At 49.3% G+C, this 17,165-nt stretch overlaps 1 protein-coding gene and 1 pseudogene across 1 annotated transcript in view; both read right to left on the reverse strand.

Moving 5' to 3' along the window:
- Window positions 1–323: 323 nt before the first annotated feature.
- Window positions 324–17,165, reverse strand: part of LOC146643020 (uncharacterized) — a 41,448-nt gene continuing 24,606 nt past the window's right edge. The window contains 16 exon segments of the mRNA XM_085396884.1: window positions 324–577; window positions 4,478–4,781; window positions 5,067–5,357; window positions 5,995–6,879; window positions 6,976–7,038; window positions 7,159–7,570; window positions 8,099–8,717; window positions 8,835–8,985; window positions 10,180–10,406; window positions 11,238–11,387; window positions 11,493–11,828; window positions 12,051–12,263; window positions 13,986–14,243; window positions 14,601–14,739; window positions 15,487–15,604; window positions 15,746–16,203. Coding sequence (XP_085253010.1) covers window positions 490–577; window positions 4,478–4,781; window positions 5,067–5,357; window positions 5,995–6,879; window positions 6,976–7,038; window positions 7,159–7,570; window positions 8,099–8,717; window positions 8,835–8,985; window positions 10,180–10,406; window positions 11,238–11,387; window positions 11,493–11,828; window positions 12,051–12,263; window positions 13,986–14,243; window positions 14,601–14,739; window positions 15,487–15,604; window positions 15,746–16,203 — 4,712 coding nt within the window. The 3' untranslated portion in view covers window positions 324–489.
- On the reverse strand, window positions 16,253–16,887 carry LOC146643021 (uncharacterized; annotated as a pseudogene).

Here is a 17,165-nt window from a genome sequence, read left to right on the forward strand (position 1 = left end):
TCCAAGAACAAGTGTGCCATCTAAGTGTTCAGAGAGTGCACTGAAAAAACCGTGAAAGAATGAGGGATCATCAACATTGGGACCATATACACTTGCAATACATAGCTTTTTATCACGTATAGATAGTTTAATGATTAAGAATCTGCCCTTATTCTCATCCTTAAAAAGTCAGGGGACATTTATTAATCAATGCAAAAAGACTTTATTTATGATAGTTTTGAAAAGTGCCATGATAAGATCAGTGTTGAGATAGCAGACATTACAATATTTTTATCAGTTATCAAATCAAACGTTTGGATGATACATACACAAACATCATCTCGAGGAGGAAAACACTAAAACTGTTAAAATTAACTTTTCTCTGTCAAACCAAAAGTGATGAACCCACAATGAAGACAAATTAAAATTTACATACTTAATTATTTTACATTTCCACATGTATTTTGGTTTGTGACTTCATTTAACGAATGTGAACGTAAGAGAAAAATATTAAAAATATGAGCTAAGAACATGTGGTATTAGAGCCAGAACTAGGGACAAAAAGCTGAAGTTGTTAACAATAGCAGAGGAGGTGGTTTTTGTTGTGGTTGATGATTTAGTTGGGGTTGATTTTGCTGTACTTCGGGTTGTTGTTGGTGCAGTTGTGGTTGTTGTTTTCACAGTTGTGGCTTTTGTTGGGGTGGCAGTTGTGGTTGGCGCAGTTGTGGTTGTTGTTGGAGCAGCTGTGGCTGTTGTTGGGGCAGCTGTACTTGTTGTTGCAGCACCTATGGTTGAGGGTGCAGTTGGTATTGAGGTTGGAGCAGCTGTGGTTGTTGTTAGAGAAGCTGTAGTTGTTTTTGGAGCAGCTGTAGATGTTTTTGGAGCAGCTGTGGTTGTTGTGGGTCCAGTTGTGGTTATTGTTGAGGCAACAGTTGTGGTTGTTGTTGGAGCATCTGTAGTTGTTGTTGGAGCAGCTGTCGTTGTTGTTGGAACAGGTCTAGTTGTTGTTGGAGCAGCTGTGGTTGTGGCCGCAGTTGTGGTTGTTGTTGGAGCAGTTGTGGTTGTTGTTTGATGAGGTGTGGTAGTTGGAGCAGCTGTGGTTGTTGTGGGTGCATCTGCAGTTGTGGGCGCAGTTGTGGTTGTTGTTGGGGAGACAGTTGTGGTTGTTGTTGGGGAGACAGTTGTGGTTGTTGTTGGGGAGACAGTTGTGGTTTTTGTTGGAGCAGCTGTGGTTATTGGTGGAGCAGCTGTGGTTGTTGTGGGTGCAGCTGTGGTTGTTGTGGCGAAAGTTGTGGTTGTTGTTGGGGCGACAGTTGTGGTTGTTCTTGGAACAGCTGTAGTTGTTGGAGCACCTGTACTTGAGGATCTAGTTGTTGTTGTTGGTGGCAAAGCTGTTGTTGTTGATGGAGCAGCTGTAGTTGTTGTTGGAGCAGCTGTGGTTGTTGTGGGTGCAGTTGTGGTTGTTGTTGGAGCAGCTGTGGTTATTGTGGGTGCAGTTGTGGTAGTTGTTGGAGCAGCTGTAGTTGTTGTGGGTGCAGCTGTGGTTGAGGGTGTTGTTGTTGTTGTTGGGGAAGCTGTGGTTGATGTTGGAGCAGCTGTAGTTGTTGTTGGAGCAGCTGTGTTTGTTGTGGGTGCAATTGTGGTAGTTGTTGGGGAGACAGTTGTGGTTGTTGTTGGAACAGCTGTAGTTGTTGTTGGAGCAGCTGTGGTTGTTGTGGGTGCAGCTGTGGTTGAGGGAGTGTTTGTTGTTGTTGTTGTTGAGGAAGCTGTGGTTGTTGTTGAGGCAGCTGTAATTGTGGCCGCAGTTGTGGTTGTTGTTGGCGCAGTTGTGGTTGTTGTTGGAGCACCTGTAGTTGTTGTTGGAGCAGTTGTGGTTGTTGTTGGGGCAGCTGTGGTTGTTGTGTGTGCAGTTGTGGCTGTTGTTGCTGTTGGGGAATCTGTGGTTGTTGTTGGAGCAGCTGTAGTTGTTGTTGGAGCAGCTGTGGTTGTTGTGGATGCAGTTTTGGTAGTTGTTGGGGCGAGAGTTGTGGTTGTTCTTGGAACAGCTGTAGTTGTTGGAGCACCTGTACTTGAGGGTGCAGTTGTTGTTGTTGGTGGCAAAGCTGTGGTTGTTGTTGGAGCAGCTGTGGTTGTTGTTGGAGCAGTTGTGGTTATTGTGGGTGCAGTTGTGGTTGTTGTTGGAGCAGCTGTGGTTATAGTGGGTGCAGTTTTGGTAGTTGTTGGAGCAGCTGTAGTTGTTGTGGGTGCAGCTGTGGTTGTGGGTGCAGTTGTGGTTGTTGTTGGGGAAGCTGTGGTTGTTGTTGGAGCAGCTGTAGTTGTTGTTGGAGCAGCTGCAGTTGAGGGTGTTGTTGTTGTTGTTGTTGAGGAAGCTGTGGTTGTTGTTGGGGAAGCTTTAGTTGTTGTTGGAGCAGCTGTGGTTGAGGGAGTTGTTGTTGTTGTTGTTGTTGTTGTTGTTGTTGTTGTTGAGGAAGCTGTGGTTGTTGTTGGGGCAGCTCTGGTTGTTGTTGGTGTAGTTGTGGCTGTTGTTAGGGCGGCAGTTGTGGTTGGCGCAGTTGTGGTTGTGTTTGTTGGAGCAGCGGTTGTTGTTGTTGGAGCACCTGTAGTTGAGGGTGCAGTTGTAGTTGTTGTTCGGGCAACAGTTGTTGTTGTTATTGGAGCAGCTGTAGTTGTTGTTGGAGCATTTTTGGTTGAGGCCGCAGTTGTGGTTGTTGGGGCAACAGTTGTGGTTGTTGTTGTTTGGGCAACGGTTGTGGTTGTTGTTGGAGCAGCTGTAGTTGTTGTTGGAGCAGCTGTGGTTGTTGTGGGTGCAGTTGTTGTAGTTGTTGGGGCGGCAGTTGTGGTTGTTGTTGGAACAGCTGTAGTTGTTGTTGGAGCACCTGTAGTTGATGGTGCAGTTGTTGTTGTTTTTGGGGAAGCTGTTGTTGTTGTTGGAGCAGCTGTAGTTGTTGTTGGAGCAGCTGTGGTTGTTGTGGGTGCAGTTGTGGTAGTTGTTGTGGCGACAGTTGTGGTTGTTCTTGGAACAGCTGTAGTAGTTGGAGCACTTGTACTTGAGGGTGCAGTTGTTGTTGTTGGTGGCAAAGCTGTGGTTGTTGTTGGAACAGCTGTAGTTGTTGTTGGAGCAGCTTTAGTTGAGGGTGCACTTGTGGTTGTTGTTGGGGAGGCTGTGGTTGTTGTTGGAGCAGTTGAAGTTGTTGTTGGAGCAGCTGTGGTTGTTGTTGGAGCAGCTGTGGTTGTTGTGGGTGCAGTTGTGGTAGTTGTTGGAGCAGCTGTGGTTGTTGTTGGAGCAACTGTAGTTGAGGGTGCAGTTGTAGCTGTTGCTGGGGAGGCTGTGGTTGTTGTTGGAGCAGCTGTAGTTGTTGTTGTAGCAGCTGTGGCTGTTGTGGGTGCAGTTGTTGTAGTTGTTGGGGCGGCAGTTGTGGTTGTTGTTAGGGCGGCAGTTGTGGTTGGTACAGTTGTGGTTGTGGTTGTTGGAGCAGCAGTTGTTGTTGTTGGAGCACCTGTAGTTGAGGGTGCAGTTGTAGTTGTTGTTGCTGTTGGGGAAGCTGTGGTTCTTGTTGGAGCAGCTGTAGTTGTTGTCGTAGCAGCTGTGGCTGTTGTTGGGGCAGCTGTGGTTGTTGTTGGTGCAGTTGTGGCTGTTGTTAGGGCGGCAGTTGTGGTTGGTACAGTTGTGGTTGTGGTTGTTGGAGCAGCAGTTGTTGTTGTTGGAGCACCTGTAGTTGAGGTTGCAGTTGTAGTTGTTGTTGCTGTTGGGGAAGCTGTGGTTCTTGTTGGAGCAGCTGTAGTTGAGGGTGCAGTTGTAGTTGTTGTTGCTGTTGGGGAAGCTGTGGTTGTTTTTGGAGCATTTGCAGTTGTGGCCAAAGTTGTGGTTGTTGTTGGCGCAGTTGCTGTTGTGGTTGTTGGAACAACGGTTGTTGTTGTTGGAGCACCTGTAGTTGACGGTGCAGTTGTTGTTGTTGTTGCTGTTGGGGAAGCTGTGGTTGTTGTTGGAGCAGCTGTAGTTGTTGTTGTAGGAGCTGTGGCTGTTGTTGGGGCAGCTGTGGTTGTTGTTGGTGCAGTTGTGGCTGTTGTTAGGGCGGCAGTTGTGGTTGGTACAGTTGTGGTTGTGGTTGTTGGAGCAGCAGTTGTTGTTGTTGGAGCACATGTAGTTGAGGGTGCAGTTGTAGTTGTTGTTGCTGTTGGGGAAGCTGTGGTTCTTGTTGGAGCAGCTGTAGTTGAGGGTGCAGTTGTAGTTGTTGTTGCTGTTAGGGAAGCTGTGGTTCTTGTTGGAGCAGCTGTAGTTGTTGTTGGAGAAGCTGTGGTTGTTGTTGGAGCATTTGCAGTTGTGGCCAAAGTTGTGGTTGTTGTTGGCGCAGTTGCTGTTGTGGTTGTTGGAGCAACGGTTGTTGTTGTTGGAGCACCTGTAGTTGACGGTGCAGTTGTTGTTGTTGTTGCTGTTGAGGAAGCTGTGGTTCTTGTTGGAGCAGCTGTAGTTGTTGTTGGAGAAGCTGTGGTTGTTGTTGGAGCAGCTGTAGTTGTTGTTGGAGCAGCTGTGGTTGTTGTGGGTGCAGTTGTGGTTGTTGTTGGAACAGCTGTGGTTGTTGTTGGAGCAGCTGTAGTTGTTGATGGAGCAGCTGTGGTTGTTGTGTGTGCAGCTGTGGTTGAGGGTGTTGTTGGTGTTGTTGAGGAAGCTGTGGTTGTTGTTGGGGAAGCTGTAGTTGTTGTTGGAGCAGCTGTGGTTGAGGGAGTTGTTGATGTTGTTGTTGTTGTTGAGGAAGCTGTGGTTGTTGTTGGGGCAGCTGTGGTTGTTGTTGGTGCAGTTGTGGCTGTTGTTAGGGCGGCAGTTGTGGTTGGCGCAGTTGTGGTTGTGGTTGTTGGAGCAGCGGTTGTTGTTGTTGGAGAAGCTGTTGTTGTTGTTGGAGCAGCTGTAGTTGTTGTTGGAGCAGCTGTGGTTGTTGTGGGTGCAGTTGTGGTAGTTGTTGTGGCGACAGTTGTGGTTGTTCTTGGAACAGCTGTAGTTGTTGGAGCACGTGTACTTGAGGGTGCAGTTGTTGTTGTTGGTGGCAAAGCTGTGGTTGTTGTTGGAACAGCTGTAGTTGTTGTTGGAGCACCTGTAGTTGAGGGTGCAGTTGTAGCTGTTGCTGGGGAGGCTGTGGTTGTTGTTGGAGCAGCTGTAGTTGTTGTTGTAGCAGCTGTGGCTGTTGTTGGGGCAGCTGTGGTTGTTGTTGGTGCAGTTGTGGCTGTTGTTAGGGCGGCAGTTGTGGTTGGTACAGTTGTGGTTGTGGTTGTTGAAGCATTTGTTGTGTTTGTTGGAGCACCTGTAGTTGTTGTTGGAGCAGCTGTGGTTGTTGTGGGTGCAGTTGTGGTAGTTGTTGGAGCAGCTGTGGTTGTTGTTGGAGCAACTGTGGTTGAGGCCGCAGTTGTGATTGTTGGGGCAACAGTTGTGGTTCTTGTTGTTTGGGCAACGGTTGTGGTTGTTGTTGGAGCAGCTGTGGTTGTTGTGGGTGCAGTTGTGGTAGTTGTTGGGGCGGCAGTTGTGGTTGTTGTTGGAACAGCTGTAGTTGTTGTTGGAGCACCTATAGTTGATGGTGTAGTTGTTGTTGTTGTTGGGGAAGCTGTGGTTGTTGTTGGAGCAGCTGTGGTTGTTGTTGGAGCAGCTGTGGTTGTTGTGGGTGCAGTTGTGGTTGTTGTTGGAGCAGCTGTGGTTATAGTGGGTGCAGTTTTGGTAGTTGTTGGAGCAGCTGTACTTGTTGTGGGTGCAGCTGTGGTTGAGGGTGTTGTTGTTGTTGGGGAAGCTGTGGTTGGTGTTGGAGCAGCTGTGTTTGTTGTGGGTGCAGTTGTGGTTGTTGTTGGAGCAGCTGTGGTTATAGTGGGTGCAGCTGTGGTTGAGGGAGTTGTTGTTGTGGTTGTTTTTGAGGAAGCTGTGGTTGTTGTTGGAGCAGCTGTAGTTGTGGCCGCAGTTGTAGTTGTTGTTGGAGCAGCTGCAGTTGTGGCCACAGTTGTGGTTGTTGTTGGAGCAGCTGTAGTTGTTGTGGGTGCAGCTGTGGTTGTGGGTGCAGTTGTTGTTGTTGTTGTTGGGGAAGCTGTGGTTGTTGTTGGAGCAGCTGTGTTCGTTGTTGGAGCAGCTGTGGTTGTTGTGGGTGCAGTTGTGGTTGTTGTTGGAGCAGCTGTGGTTGTGGTTGTTGGAGCAGCGGTTGTTGTTGTTGGAGAAGCTGTTGTTGTTGTTGGAGCAGCTGTAGTTGTTGTTGGAGCAGCTGTGGTTGTTGTGGGTGCAGCTGTGGTAGTTGTTGTGGCGACAGTTGTGGTTGTTCTTGGAACAGCTGTAGTTGTTGGAGCACGTGTACTTGAGGGTGCAGTTGTTGTTGTTGGTGGCAAAGCTGTGGTTGTTGTTGGAACAGCTGTAGTTGTTGTTGGAGCACCTGTAGTTGAGGGTGCAGTTGTAGCTGTTGCTGGGGAGGCTGTGGTTGTTGTTGGAGCAGCTGGAGTTGTTGTTGTAGCAGCTGTGGCTGTTGTTGGGGCAGCTGTGGTTGTTGTTGGTGCAGTTGTGGCTGTTGTTAGGGCGGCAGTTGTGGTTGGTACAGTTGTGGTTGTGGTTGTTGGAGCATTTGTTGTGTTTGTTGGAGCACCTGTAGTTGTTGTTGGAGCAGCTGTGGTTGTTGTGGGTGCAGTTGTGGTAGTTGTTGGAGCAGCTGTGGTTGTTGTTGGAGCAACTGTGGTTGAGGCCGCAGTTGTGATTGTTGGGGCAACAGTTGTGGTTCTTGTTGGAACAGCTGTAGTTGTTGTTGGAGCACCTATAGTTGATGGTGTAGTTGTTGTTGTTGTTGGGGAAGCTGTGGTTGTTGTTGGAGCAGCTGTGGTTGTTGTTGGAGCAGCTGTGGTTGTTGTGGGTGCAGTTGTGGTTGTTGTTGGAGCAGCTGTGGTTATAGTGGGTGCAGTTTTGGTAGTTGTTGGAGCAGCTGTACTTGTTGTGGGTGCAGCTGTGGTTGAGGGTGTTGTTGTTGTTGGGGAAGCTGTGGTTGGTGTTGGAGCAGCTGTGTTTGTTGTGGGTGCAGTTGTGGTTGTTGTTGGAGCAGCTGTGGTTATAGTGGGTGCAGCTGTGGTTGAGGGAGTTGTTGTTGTGGTTGTTTTTGAGGAAGCTGTGGTTGTTGTTGGAGCAGCTGTAGTTGTGGCCGCAGTTGTAGTTGTTGTTGGAGCAGCTGCAGTTGTGGCCACAGTTGTGGTTGTTGTTGGAGCAGCTGTAGTTGTTGTGGGTGCAGCTGTGGTTGTGGGTGCAGTTGTTGTTGTTGTTGTTGGGGAAGCTGTGGTTGTTGTTGGAGCAGCTGTGTTCGTTGTTGGAGCAGCTGTGGTTGTTGTGGGTGCAGTTGTGGTTGTTGTTGGAGCAGCTGTGGTTGTGGTTGTTGGAGCAGCGGTTGTTGTTGTTGGAGAAGCTGTTGTTGTTGTTGGAGCAGCTGTAGTTGTTGTTGGAGCAGCTGTACTTGAGGGTGCAGTTGTTGTTGTTGGTGGCAAAGCTGTGGTTGTTGTTGGAGCAGCTGTGGTTGTTGTTGGAGCAGTTGTGGTTATTGTGGGTGCAGTTCTGGTTGTTGTTGGAGCAGCTGTGGTTATAGTGGGTGCAGTTTTGGTAGTTGTTGGAGCAGCTGTAGTTGTTGTGGGTGCAGCTGTGGTTGTGGGTGCAGTTGTGGTTGTTGTTGGGGAAGCTGTGGTTGTTGTTGGAGCAGCTGTAGTTGTTGTTGGAGCAGCTGCAGTTGAGGGTGTTGTTGTTGTTGTTGTTGTTGAGGAAGCTTTAGTTGTTGTTGGAGCAGCTGTGGTTGAAGGAGTTGTTGTTGTTGTTGTTGTTGTTGTTGTTGTTGTTGTTGTTGTTGAGGAAGCTGTGGCTGTTGTTGGGGCAGCTGTGGTTGTTGTTGGTGTAGTTGTGGCTGTTGTTAGGGCGGCAGTTGTGGTTGGCGCAGTTGTGGTTGTGTTTGTTGGAGCAGCGGTTGTTGTTGTTGGAGCACCTGTAGTTGAGGGTGCAGTTGTAGTTGTTGTTGGGGCAACAGTTGTTGTTGTTATTGGAGCAGCTGTAGTTGTTGTTGGAGCATTTTTGGTTGAGGCCGCAGTTGTGGTTGTTGGGGCAACAGTTGTGGTTGTTGTTGTTTGGGCAACGGTTGTGGTTGTTGTTGGAGCAGCTGTAGTTGTTGTTGGAGCAGCTGTGGTTGTTGTGGGTGCAGTTGTTGTAGTTGTTGGGGCGGCAGTTGTGGTTGTTGTTGGAACAGCTGTAGTTGTTGTTGGAGCACCTGTAGTTGATGGTGCAGTTGTTGTTGTTTTTGGGGAAGCTGTTGTTGTTGTTGGAGCAGCTGTAGTTGTTGTTGGAGAAGCTGTGGTTGTTGTTGGAGCAGCTGTGGTTATAGTGGGTGCAGTTTTGGTAGTTGTTGGGGAGACAGTTGTGGTTGTTGTTGGAACAGCTGTGGTTGTTGTTGGAGCAGCTGTAGTTGTTGTTGGAGCAGCTGTGTTTTTTGTGGGTGCAATTGTGGTAGTTGTTTGGGAGACAGTTGTGGTTGTTGTTGGAACAGCTGTAGTTGTTGTTGGAGCAGCTGTGGTTGTTGTTGGAGCAGCTGTAGTTGTTGTTGGAGCAGCTGTGTTTTTTGTGGGTGCAATTGTGGTAGTTGTTGTGGCGACAGTTGTGGTTGTTCTTGGAACAGCTGTAGTTGTTGTTGGAGCAGCTGTGGTTGTTGTGGGTGCAGTTGTGGTAGTTGTTGTGGCGACAGTTGTGGTTGTTCTTGGAACAGCTGTAGTAGTTGGAGCACTTGTACTTGAGGGTGCAGTTGTTGTTGTTGGTGGCAAAGCTGTGGTTGTTGTTGGAACAGCTGTAGTTGTTGTTGGAGCAGCTTTAGTTGAGGGTGCACTTGTGGTTGTTGTTGGGGAGGCTGTGGTTGTTGTTGGAGCAGTTGAAGTTGTTGTTGGAGCAGCTGTGGTTGTTGTTGGAGCAGCTGTGGTTGTTGTGGGTGCAGTTGTGGTAGTTGTTGGAGCAGCTGTGGTTGTTGTTGGAGCAACTGTAGTTGAGGGTGCAGTTGTAGCTGTTGCTGGGGAGGCTGTGGTTGTTGTTGGAGCAGCTGTAGTTGTTGTTGTAGCAGCTGTGGCTGTTGTGGGTGCAGTTGTTGTAGTTGTTGGGGCGGCAGTTGTGGTTGTTGTTAGGGCGGCAGTTGTGGTTGGTACAGTTGTGGTTGTGGTTGTTGGAGCAGCAGTTGTTGTTGTTGGAGCACCTGTAGTTGAGGGTGCAGTTGTAGTTGTTGTTGCTGTTGGGGAAGCTGTGGTTCTTGTTGGAGCAGCTGTAGTTGTTGTCGTAGCAGCTGTGGCTGTTGTTGGGGCAGCTGTGGTTGTTGTTGGTGCAGTTGTGGCTGTTGTTAGGGCGGCAGTTGTGGTTGGTACAGTTGTGGTTGTGGTTGTTGGAGCAGCAGTTGTTGTTGTTGGAGCACCTGTAGTTGAGGTTGCAGTTGTAGTTGTTGTTGCTGTTGGGGAAGCTGTGGTTGTTTTTGGAGCAGCTGTAGTTGTTGTTGTAGGAGCTGTGGCTGTTGTTGGGGCAGCTGTGGTTGTTGTTGGTGCAGTTGTGGCTGTTGTTAGGGCGGCAGTTGTGGTTGGTACAGTTGTGGTTGTGGTTGTTGGAGCAGCAGTTGTTGTTGTTGGAGCACCTGTAGTTGAGGGTGCAGTTGTAGTTGTTGTTGCTGTTGGGGAAGCTGTGGTTCTTGTTGGAGCAGCTGTAGTTGTTGTCGTAGCAGCTGTGGCTGTTGATGGGGCAGCTGTGGTTGTTGTTGGTGCAGTTGTGGCTGTTGTTAGGGCGGCAGTTGTGGTTGGTACAGTTGTGGTTGTGGTTGTTGGAGCAGCAGTTGTTGTTGTTGGAGCACCTGTAGTTGAGGTTGCAGTTGTAGTTGTTGTTGCTGTTGGGGAAGCTGTGGTTCTTGTTGGAGCAGCTGTAGTTGAGGGTGCAGTTGTAGTTGTTGTTGCTGTTAGGGAAGCTGTGGTTCTTGTTGGAGCAGCTGTAGTTGTTGTTGGAGAAGCTGTGGTTGTTGTTGGAGCATTTGGCCACAACTGCAAAGTTGTGGTTGTTGTTGGCGCAGTTGCTGTTGTGGTTGTTGGAGCAACGGTTGTTGTTGTTGGAGCACCTGTAGTTGACGGTGCAGTTGTTGTTGTTGTTGCTGTTGGGGAAGCTGTGGTTCTTGTTGGAGCAGCTGTAGTTGTTGTTGGAGAAGCTGTGGTTGTTGTTGGAGCAGCTGTAGTTGTTGTTGGAGCAGCTGTGGTTGTTGTGGGTGCAGTTGTGGTTGTTGTTGGAACAGCTGTGGTTGTTGTTGGAGCAGCTGTAGTTGTTGTTGGAGCAGCTGTGTTTTTTGTGGGTGCAATTGTGGTAGTTGTTTGGGAGACAGTTGTGGTTGTTGTTGGAACAGCTGTAGTTGTTGTTGGAGCAGCTGCAGTTGTGGCCACAGTTGTGGTTGTTGATGGAGCAGCTGTGGTTGTTGTGTGTGCAGCTGTGGTTGAGGGTGTTGTTGGTGTTGTTGAGGAAGCTGTGGTTGTTGTTGGGGAAGCTGTAGTTGTTGTTGGAGCAGTTGTGGTAGTTGTTGGGGCGGCAGTTGTGGTTGTTGTTGGAACAGCTGTAGTTGTTGTTGGAGCACCTGTAGTTGATGGTGTAGTTGTTGTTGTTGTTGGGGAAGCTGTGGTTGTTGTTGGAGCAGTTGTGGTTGTTGTTGGAGCAGCTGTGGTTATAGTGGGTGCAGTTTTGGTAGTTGTTGGAGCAGCTGTACTTGTTGTGGGTGCAGCTGTGGTTGAGGGTGTTGTTGTTGTTGGGGAAGCTGTGGTTGGTGTTGGAGCAGCTGTGTTTGTTGTGGGTGCAGTTGTGGTTGTTGTTGGAGCAGCTGTGGTTATAGTGGGTGCAGCTGTGGTTGAGGGAGTTGTTGTTGTGGTTGTTTTTGAGGAAGCTGTGGTTGTTGTTGGAGCAGCTGTAGTTGTGGCCGCAGTTGTAGTTGTTGTTGCAGCAGCTGCAGTTGTGGCCACAGTTGTGGTTGTTGTTGGTGCAGTTGTGGCTGTTGTTAGGGCGGCAGTTGTGGTTGGTACAGTTGTGGTTGTGGTTGTTGGAGCATTTGTTGTGTTTGTTGGAGCACCTGTAGTTGTTGTTGGAGCAGCTGTGGTTGTTGTGGGTGCAGTTGTGGTAGTTGTTGGGGCGGCAGTTGTGGTTGTTGTGGGTGCAGCTGTGGTTGAGGGTGTTGTTGTTGTTTTTGGGGAAGCTGTGGTTGTTGTTCTAGCAGCTGCAGTTGTGGCCACAGTAGTGGTTGTTGTTGGAGCAGCTGTAGTTGTTGTTGGAGCAGCTGTGGTTGTTGTGGGTGCAGCTGTGGTTGTTGTTGGAGCAGCTGTGGTTGTTGTGGGTGCAGTTGTGGTTGTTGTTGGAACAGCTGTAGTTGTTGTTGGAGCAGCTGCAGTTGTGGCCACAGTTGTGGTTGTTGTTGGAGCAGCTGTAGTTGTTGTTGGAGCAGCTGCAGTTGTGGCCACAGTTGTGGTTGTTGTTGGAGCAGCTGTAGTTGTTGTGGGTGCAGCTGTGGTTGTGGGTGCAGTTGTTGTTGTTGTTGTTGGGGAAACTGTGGTTGTTGTTGGAGCAGCTGTGTTTGTTGTTGGAGCAGCTGTGGTTGTTGTGGGTGCAGTTGTGGTTGTTGTTGGAGCAGCTGTGGTTATAGTGGGTGCAGTTTTGGTTGTTGTTGGAGCAGCTGTAGTTGTTGTTGGAGCAGCTGTGTTTGTTGTGGGTGCAATTGTGGTAGTTGTTGTTGGAGCAGCTGTGGTTGTTTTTGGAGCAGCTGTGGTTGTTGTGGGTGCAGTTGTGGTAGTTGTTGTGGCGACAGTTGTGGTTGTTCTTGGAACAGCTGTAGTTGTTGGAGCACCTGTACTTGAGGGTGCAGTTGTGGTTGTTGTTGGGGAGGCAGTTGTGGTTGTTGTTGGAGCAGCTGTGGTTGTTGTGGGTGCAGTTGTGGTAGTTGTTGGAGCAGCTGTGGGTGCAGCTGTAGTTGTTGTTGGAGCAGCTGCAGTTGTGGCCACAGTTGTTGTTGTTGTTGGAGCAGCTGTGGTTGAGGGTGTTGTTGAGGAACCTGTGGTTGTTGTTGGGGCAGCTGTAGTTGTTGTTGGAGCAGCTGTGGTTGTGGCCACAGTTGTGGTTGTTGTTGGAACAGCTGTAGTTGTTGTTGGAGCAGCTGCAGTTGTGGCCACAGTTGTGGTTGTTGTTGGAACAGCTGTAGTTGTTGTTGGAGCAGCTGTGGTTGTTGTTGGGGCAGCTGTAGTTGTTGTTGGAGCAGTTGTGGTTGAGGGAGTTGTTGTTGTTGTTGTTGTTGAGGAAGTTGTGGTTGTTGTTGGGGCAGCTGTAGTTGTTGTTGGAGCAGCTGTGGTTGAGGGAGTTGTTGTTGTTGTTGTTGTTGTTGTTGTTGTTGTTGTTGTTGTTGAGGAAGCTGTGGTTGTTGTTGGGGCAGCTGTGGTTGTTGTTGGTGCAGTTGTGGCTGTTGTTAGGGCGGCAGTTGTGGTTGGAGCAGTTGTAGTTGTTGTTGGAGCAGCTGTAGTTGTTGTTGGAGCAGCTGTGGTTGAGGGTGTTGTTGTTGTTAATGTTGGTGGCAAAGCTGTGGTTGTTGTTTGAGCAGCTGTAGTTGTTGTTGGCGAAGCTGTGGTTGTTGTGGCCTCAGTTGTGGTTGTTGTTGGAGCAGTTGTGGTTGTTGTTGGAGCAGCTGTAGTTGTTGTTGGAGCAGCTGCAGTTGTGGCCACAGTTGTTGTTGTTGTTGGAGCAGCTGTGGTTGAAGGTGTTGTTGTTTTTGTTGTTGAGGAAGCTGTGGTTGTTGTTGGGGCAGCTGTAGTTGTTGTTGGAGCAGCTGTAGTTGTTGTTGGAGCAGCTGTGGTTGAGGGTGTTGTTGTTGTTGTTGGTGGCAAAGCTGTGGTTGTTGTTTGAGCAGCTGTAGTTGTTGTTGGCGAAGCTGTGGTTGTTGTGGCCTCAGTTGTGGTTGTTGTTGGAGCAGTTGTGGTTGTTGTGGCCTCAGTTGTGGTTGTTGTTGGAGCACCTGTAGTTGAGGGTGCAGTTGTTGTTGTTGTTGCTGTTGAGGAAGCTGTGGTTGTTGTTGGAGCAGCTGTGGTTGTTGTGGGTGCAGTTGTGGTAGTTATTGTGGGTGCAGCTGTAGTTGTTGTGGGTGCAGCTGTGGTTGTGGTTGCAGTTGTTGTTTTTGTTGTTGGGGAAGCTGTGGTTGCTGTTGGGGAAGCTGTGGTTGTTGTTGGAGCAGCTGTAGTTGTTGTTGGAGCAGCTATGGTTGTTGTGGGTGCAGTTGTGGTAGTTGTTGGGGCGATAGTGGTGGTTGTTGTTGGAACAGCTGTAGTTGTTGTTGGAGCACCTGTAGTTGAGGGTGCAGTTGTAGTTGTTGTTGCTGTTGGGGAAGCTGTGGTTCTTGTTGGAGCAGCTGTAGTTGTTGTTGTAGCAGCTGTGGCTGTTGTTGGGGCAGCTGTGGTTGTTGTTGGTGCAGTTGTGGCTGTTGTTAGGGCGGCAGTTGTGGTTGGTACAGTTGTGGTTGTGGTTGTTGGAGCAGCAGCACCTGTAGTTGAGGGTGTAGTTGTAGTTGTTGTTGCTGTTGGGGAAGCTGTGGTTCTTGTTGGAGCAGCTGTAGTTGTTGTTGGAGCAGCTGTGGTTGAGGGTGTTGTTGTTGTTGGGGAAGCTGTGGTTCTTGTTGGAGCAGCTGTAGTTGTTGTTGGAGCAGCTGTGTTTGAGGGTGTTGTTGTTGTTGGAGCAGTTGTGGTTGTTGTTGGCGAAGCTGCAGTTGTGGCCACAGTTGTTGTTGTTGTTGGAGCAGCTGTGGTTGAAGGTGTTGTTGTTTTTGTTGTTGAGGAAGCTGTGGTTGTTGTTGGGGCAGCTGTAGTTGTTGGAGCAGCTGTAGTTGTTGTTGGAGCAGCTGTGGTTGAGGGTGTTGTTGTTGTTGTTGGTGGCAAAGCTGTGGTTGTTGTTTGAGCAGCTGTAGTTGTTGTTGGCGAAGCTGTGGTTGTTGTGGCCTCAGTTGTGGTTGTTGTTGGAGCAGTTGTGGTTGTTGTTGGAGCAGCTGTAGTTGTTGTTGGAGCAGCTGTGGTTGTTGTTGGGGCAGCTGTGGTTGTTGTGGGTGCAGTTGTGGTTGTTGTTGGAGCAGCTGTGGTTATAGTGGGTGCAGTTTTGGTAGTTGTTGGAGCAGCTGTGCTTGTTGTGGGTGCAGCTGTGGTTGAGGGTATTGTTGTCGTTGGGGAAGCTGTGGTTGTTGTTGGAGCAGCTGTAGTTGTTGTTGGAGCAGCTGCAGTTGTGGCCACAGTTGTGGTTGTTGTTGCAGCACCTGTAGTTGAGGGTGCAGTTGTTGTTGTTGTTGCTGTTGAGGAAGCTGTGGTTGTTGTTGGAGCAGCTGTGGTTGTTGTGGTTGCAGCTGTGGTTGAGGGTGTTGTTGTTGTTGTTGGGGAAGCTGTGGTTGCTGTTGGGGAAGCTGTGGTTGTTGTTGGAGCAGCTGTAGTTGTTGTTGGAGCAGCTATGGTTGTTGTGGGTGCAGTTGTGGTAGTTGTTGGGGCGATAGTGGTGGTTGTTGTTGGAACAGCTGTAGTTGTTGTTGGAGCACCTGTAGTTGAGGGTGCAGTTGTAGTTGTTGTTGTTGTGGCCTCAGTTGTGGTTGTTGTTGGAGCAGTTGTGGTTGTTGTTGGAGCAGCTGTAGTTGTTGTTGGGGCAGCTGTAGTTGTTGTTGGAGCAGCTGTGGTTGTTGTTGTTGGAGCAGCTGTGGTTGTTGTTGGAGCAGCTGTGGTTATAGTGGGTGCAGTTTTGGTAGTTGTTGGAGCAGCTGTACTTGTTGTGGGTGCAGCTGTGGTTGAGGGTGTTGTTGTTGTTGGGGAAGCTGTGGTTGGTGTTGGAGCAGCTGTGGTTGTTGTGGCCTCAGTTGTGGTTGTTGTTGGAGCAGTTGTAGTTGTTGTTGGAGCAGCTGTGGTTTTTGTGGGAGCAGCTGTAGTTGTTGTTGGCGAAGCTGTGGTTGTTGTGGCCTCAGTTGTGGTTGTTGTTGGATTAGTTGTGGTTGTTGTTGGAGCAGCTGTAGTTGTTGTTGGAGCAGCTGCAGTTGTGGCCACAGTTGTGGTTGTTGTTGGAGCACCTGTAGTTGAGGGTGCAGTTGTTGTTGTTGTTGCTGTTGAGGAAGCTGTGGTTGTTGTTGGAGCAGCTGTGGTTGTTGTGGTTGCAGCTATGGTTGAGGGTGTTGTTGTTGTTGTTGGGGAAGCTGTGGTTGTTGTTGGAGCAGCTGTGGTTGTTGTTGGCGAAGCTGTGGTTGTTGTGGCCTCAGTTGTGGTTGTTGTTGGAGCAGTTGTAGTTGTTGTTGGAGCAGCTGTGGTTGTTGTGGGTGCAGTTGTGGTAGTTGTTGGAGCAGCTGTGGTTGTTGTTGGAGCAGCTGTGGTTGAGGGTGCAGTTGTTATTGTTGTTGGAGCATTTTTTGTTGAGGCCACAGTTGTGGTTGTTGTTGTTGGGGCAACAGTTGTGGTTGTTGTTGTTTGGGCAACGGTTGTGGTTGTTATTGGAGCAGCTGTAGTTGTTGTTGGAGCAGTTGTGGTTGTTGTGGGTGCAGTTGTGGTTGTTGTTGGAGTAGCTGTAGTTATTGTGGGTGCAGTTGTGGTAGTTGTTGGAACAGCTGTAGTTGTTGTGGGTGCAGCTGTGGTTGAGGGTGTTGTTGTTGTTGGTGGTGGCAAAGCTGTGGTTGTTGTTGGAGCAGCTGTAGTTGTTGTTGGAGCAGCTGTGGTTGAGGGTGTTGTTGTTGTTGTTGGTGGCAAAGATGTGGTTGTTGTTGGAGCAGCTGTAGTTGTTGTTGGAGCAGCTGTGGTTGTTGTGGGAGCAGCTGTAGTTGTTGTGGGTGCAGCTGTGGTTGAGGGTGTTATTGTTGTTGGGGAAGCTGTGGTTGTTGTGGGTGCAATTGTGGTAGTTTTTGGGGAGACAGTTGTGGTTGTTGTTGGAGCAGCTGTAGTTGTTGTTGGAGCAGCTGCAGTTGTGGCCACAGTTGTGGTTGTTGTTAGAGCAGTTGTGGTTGTTGTTGGAGCAGCTGTAGTGGTTGTTGGAGCAGCTGTGGTTGTTGTGGTTGCAGCTGTGGTTGAGGGTGTTGTTGTAGTTGTTGGGGAAGCTGTGGCTGTTGTTGGAGCAGTTGTGGTTGTTGTTGGAGCAGCTGTAGTTGTTGTTGGAGCAGCTGTGGTTGTTGTGGGTGCAGCTGTGGTTGTTGTTGGAGCAGCTGTAGTTGTTGTGGGTCCAGCTGTGGTTGAGGGTGTTGTTGTTGTTGTTGTTTGGGAAGCTGTGGTTGTTGTTGGGGCAGCTGTAGTTGTTGTGGGAGCAGCTGTGGTTGTTGTTGGGTCAGCTGTAGTTGTTGTTGGGGCGGCTGTGGTTGTTGTTGGGGCAGTTGTGGCTGTTGTTACGGCGGCAGTTGTGGTTGGCGCAGTTGTGGTGTTGGTTGTTGGAGCAGTGGTTGTTGTTGTTGGGGCACCTGTAGTTGAGGGTGCAGTTGTTGTTGTTGTTGCTGTTGGGGAAGCTTTGGTTGTTGTTGGAGCAGCTGTAGTTGTTGTTGGAGAAGATGTGGTTGTTGTGGGTGCAGTTGTTGTTGAGGGTGCAGTCGTGGTTGTTGTTGGCGCAGCTGTAGTTGTTGTTGGAGCAGCTGAGGTTGAGGGAGTTGTTGTTGTTGTTGTTGTTGAGGAAGCTGTGGTTGTTGTTGGGGCGGCTGTGGTTGTTGTTGGTGTAGTTATGGCTGTTGTTACGGCGGCAGTTGTGGTTGGCGCAGTTGTGGTTGTGGGTGTTGGAGCAACGGTTGTTGTTGTTGGAGCACCTGTAGTTGAGGGTGCAGTTGTTGTTGTTGTTGCTGTTGGGGAAGCTGTGGTTGTTGTTGGAGCAGCTGTAGTTGTTGTTGGAGAAGATGTGGTTGTTGTGGGTGTAGTTGTTGTTGAGGGTGCAGTTGTGGTTGTTGTTGGAGCAGCTGTAGTTGTTGTTGGAGCAGCTGTGGTTGTTGTGGTTGCAGCTGTGGTTGAGGGTGTTGTTGTTGTTTTTGGGGAAGCTGTGGTTGTTGTTGGAGCAGCTGTAGTAGTTGTTTGAGCAGCTGTGTTTGTTGTGGGTGCAATTGTGGTAGTTGTTGGGGAGACAGTTGTGGTTGTTGTTGGAACAGCTGTAGTTGTTGTTGGAGCAGCTGAGGTTGTTGTTGGAGCAGCTGTGGTTGAGGGAG

This window comes from Rhamphochromis longiceps, linkage group LG22, assembly GCF_057381845.1.
Source record: "Rhamphochromis longiceps isolate RC_006_pf linkage group LG22, R_longiceps_female_GT1.1, whole genome shotgun sequence".
NCBI classification, from domain to species: Eukaryota; Metazoa; Chordata; class Actinopteri; order Cichliformes; family Cichlidae; genus Rhamphochromis; species Rhamphochromis longiceps.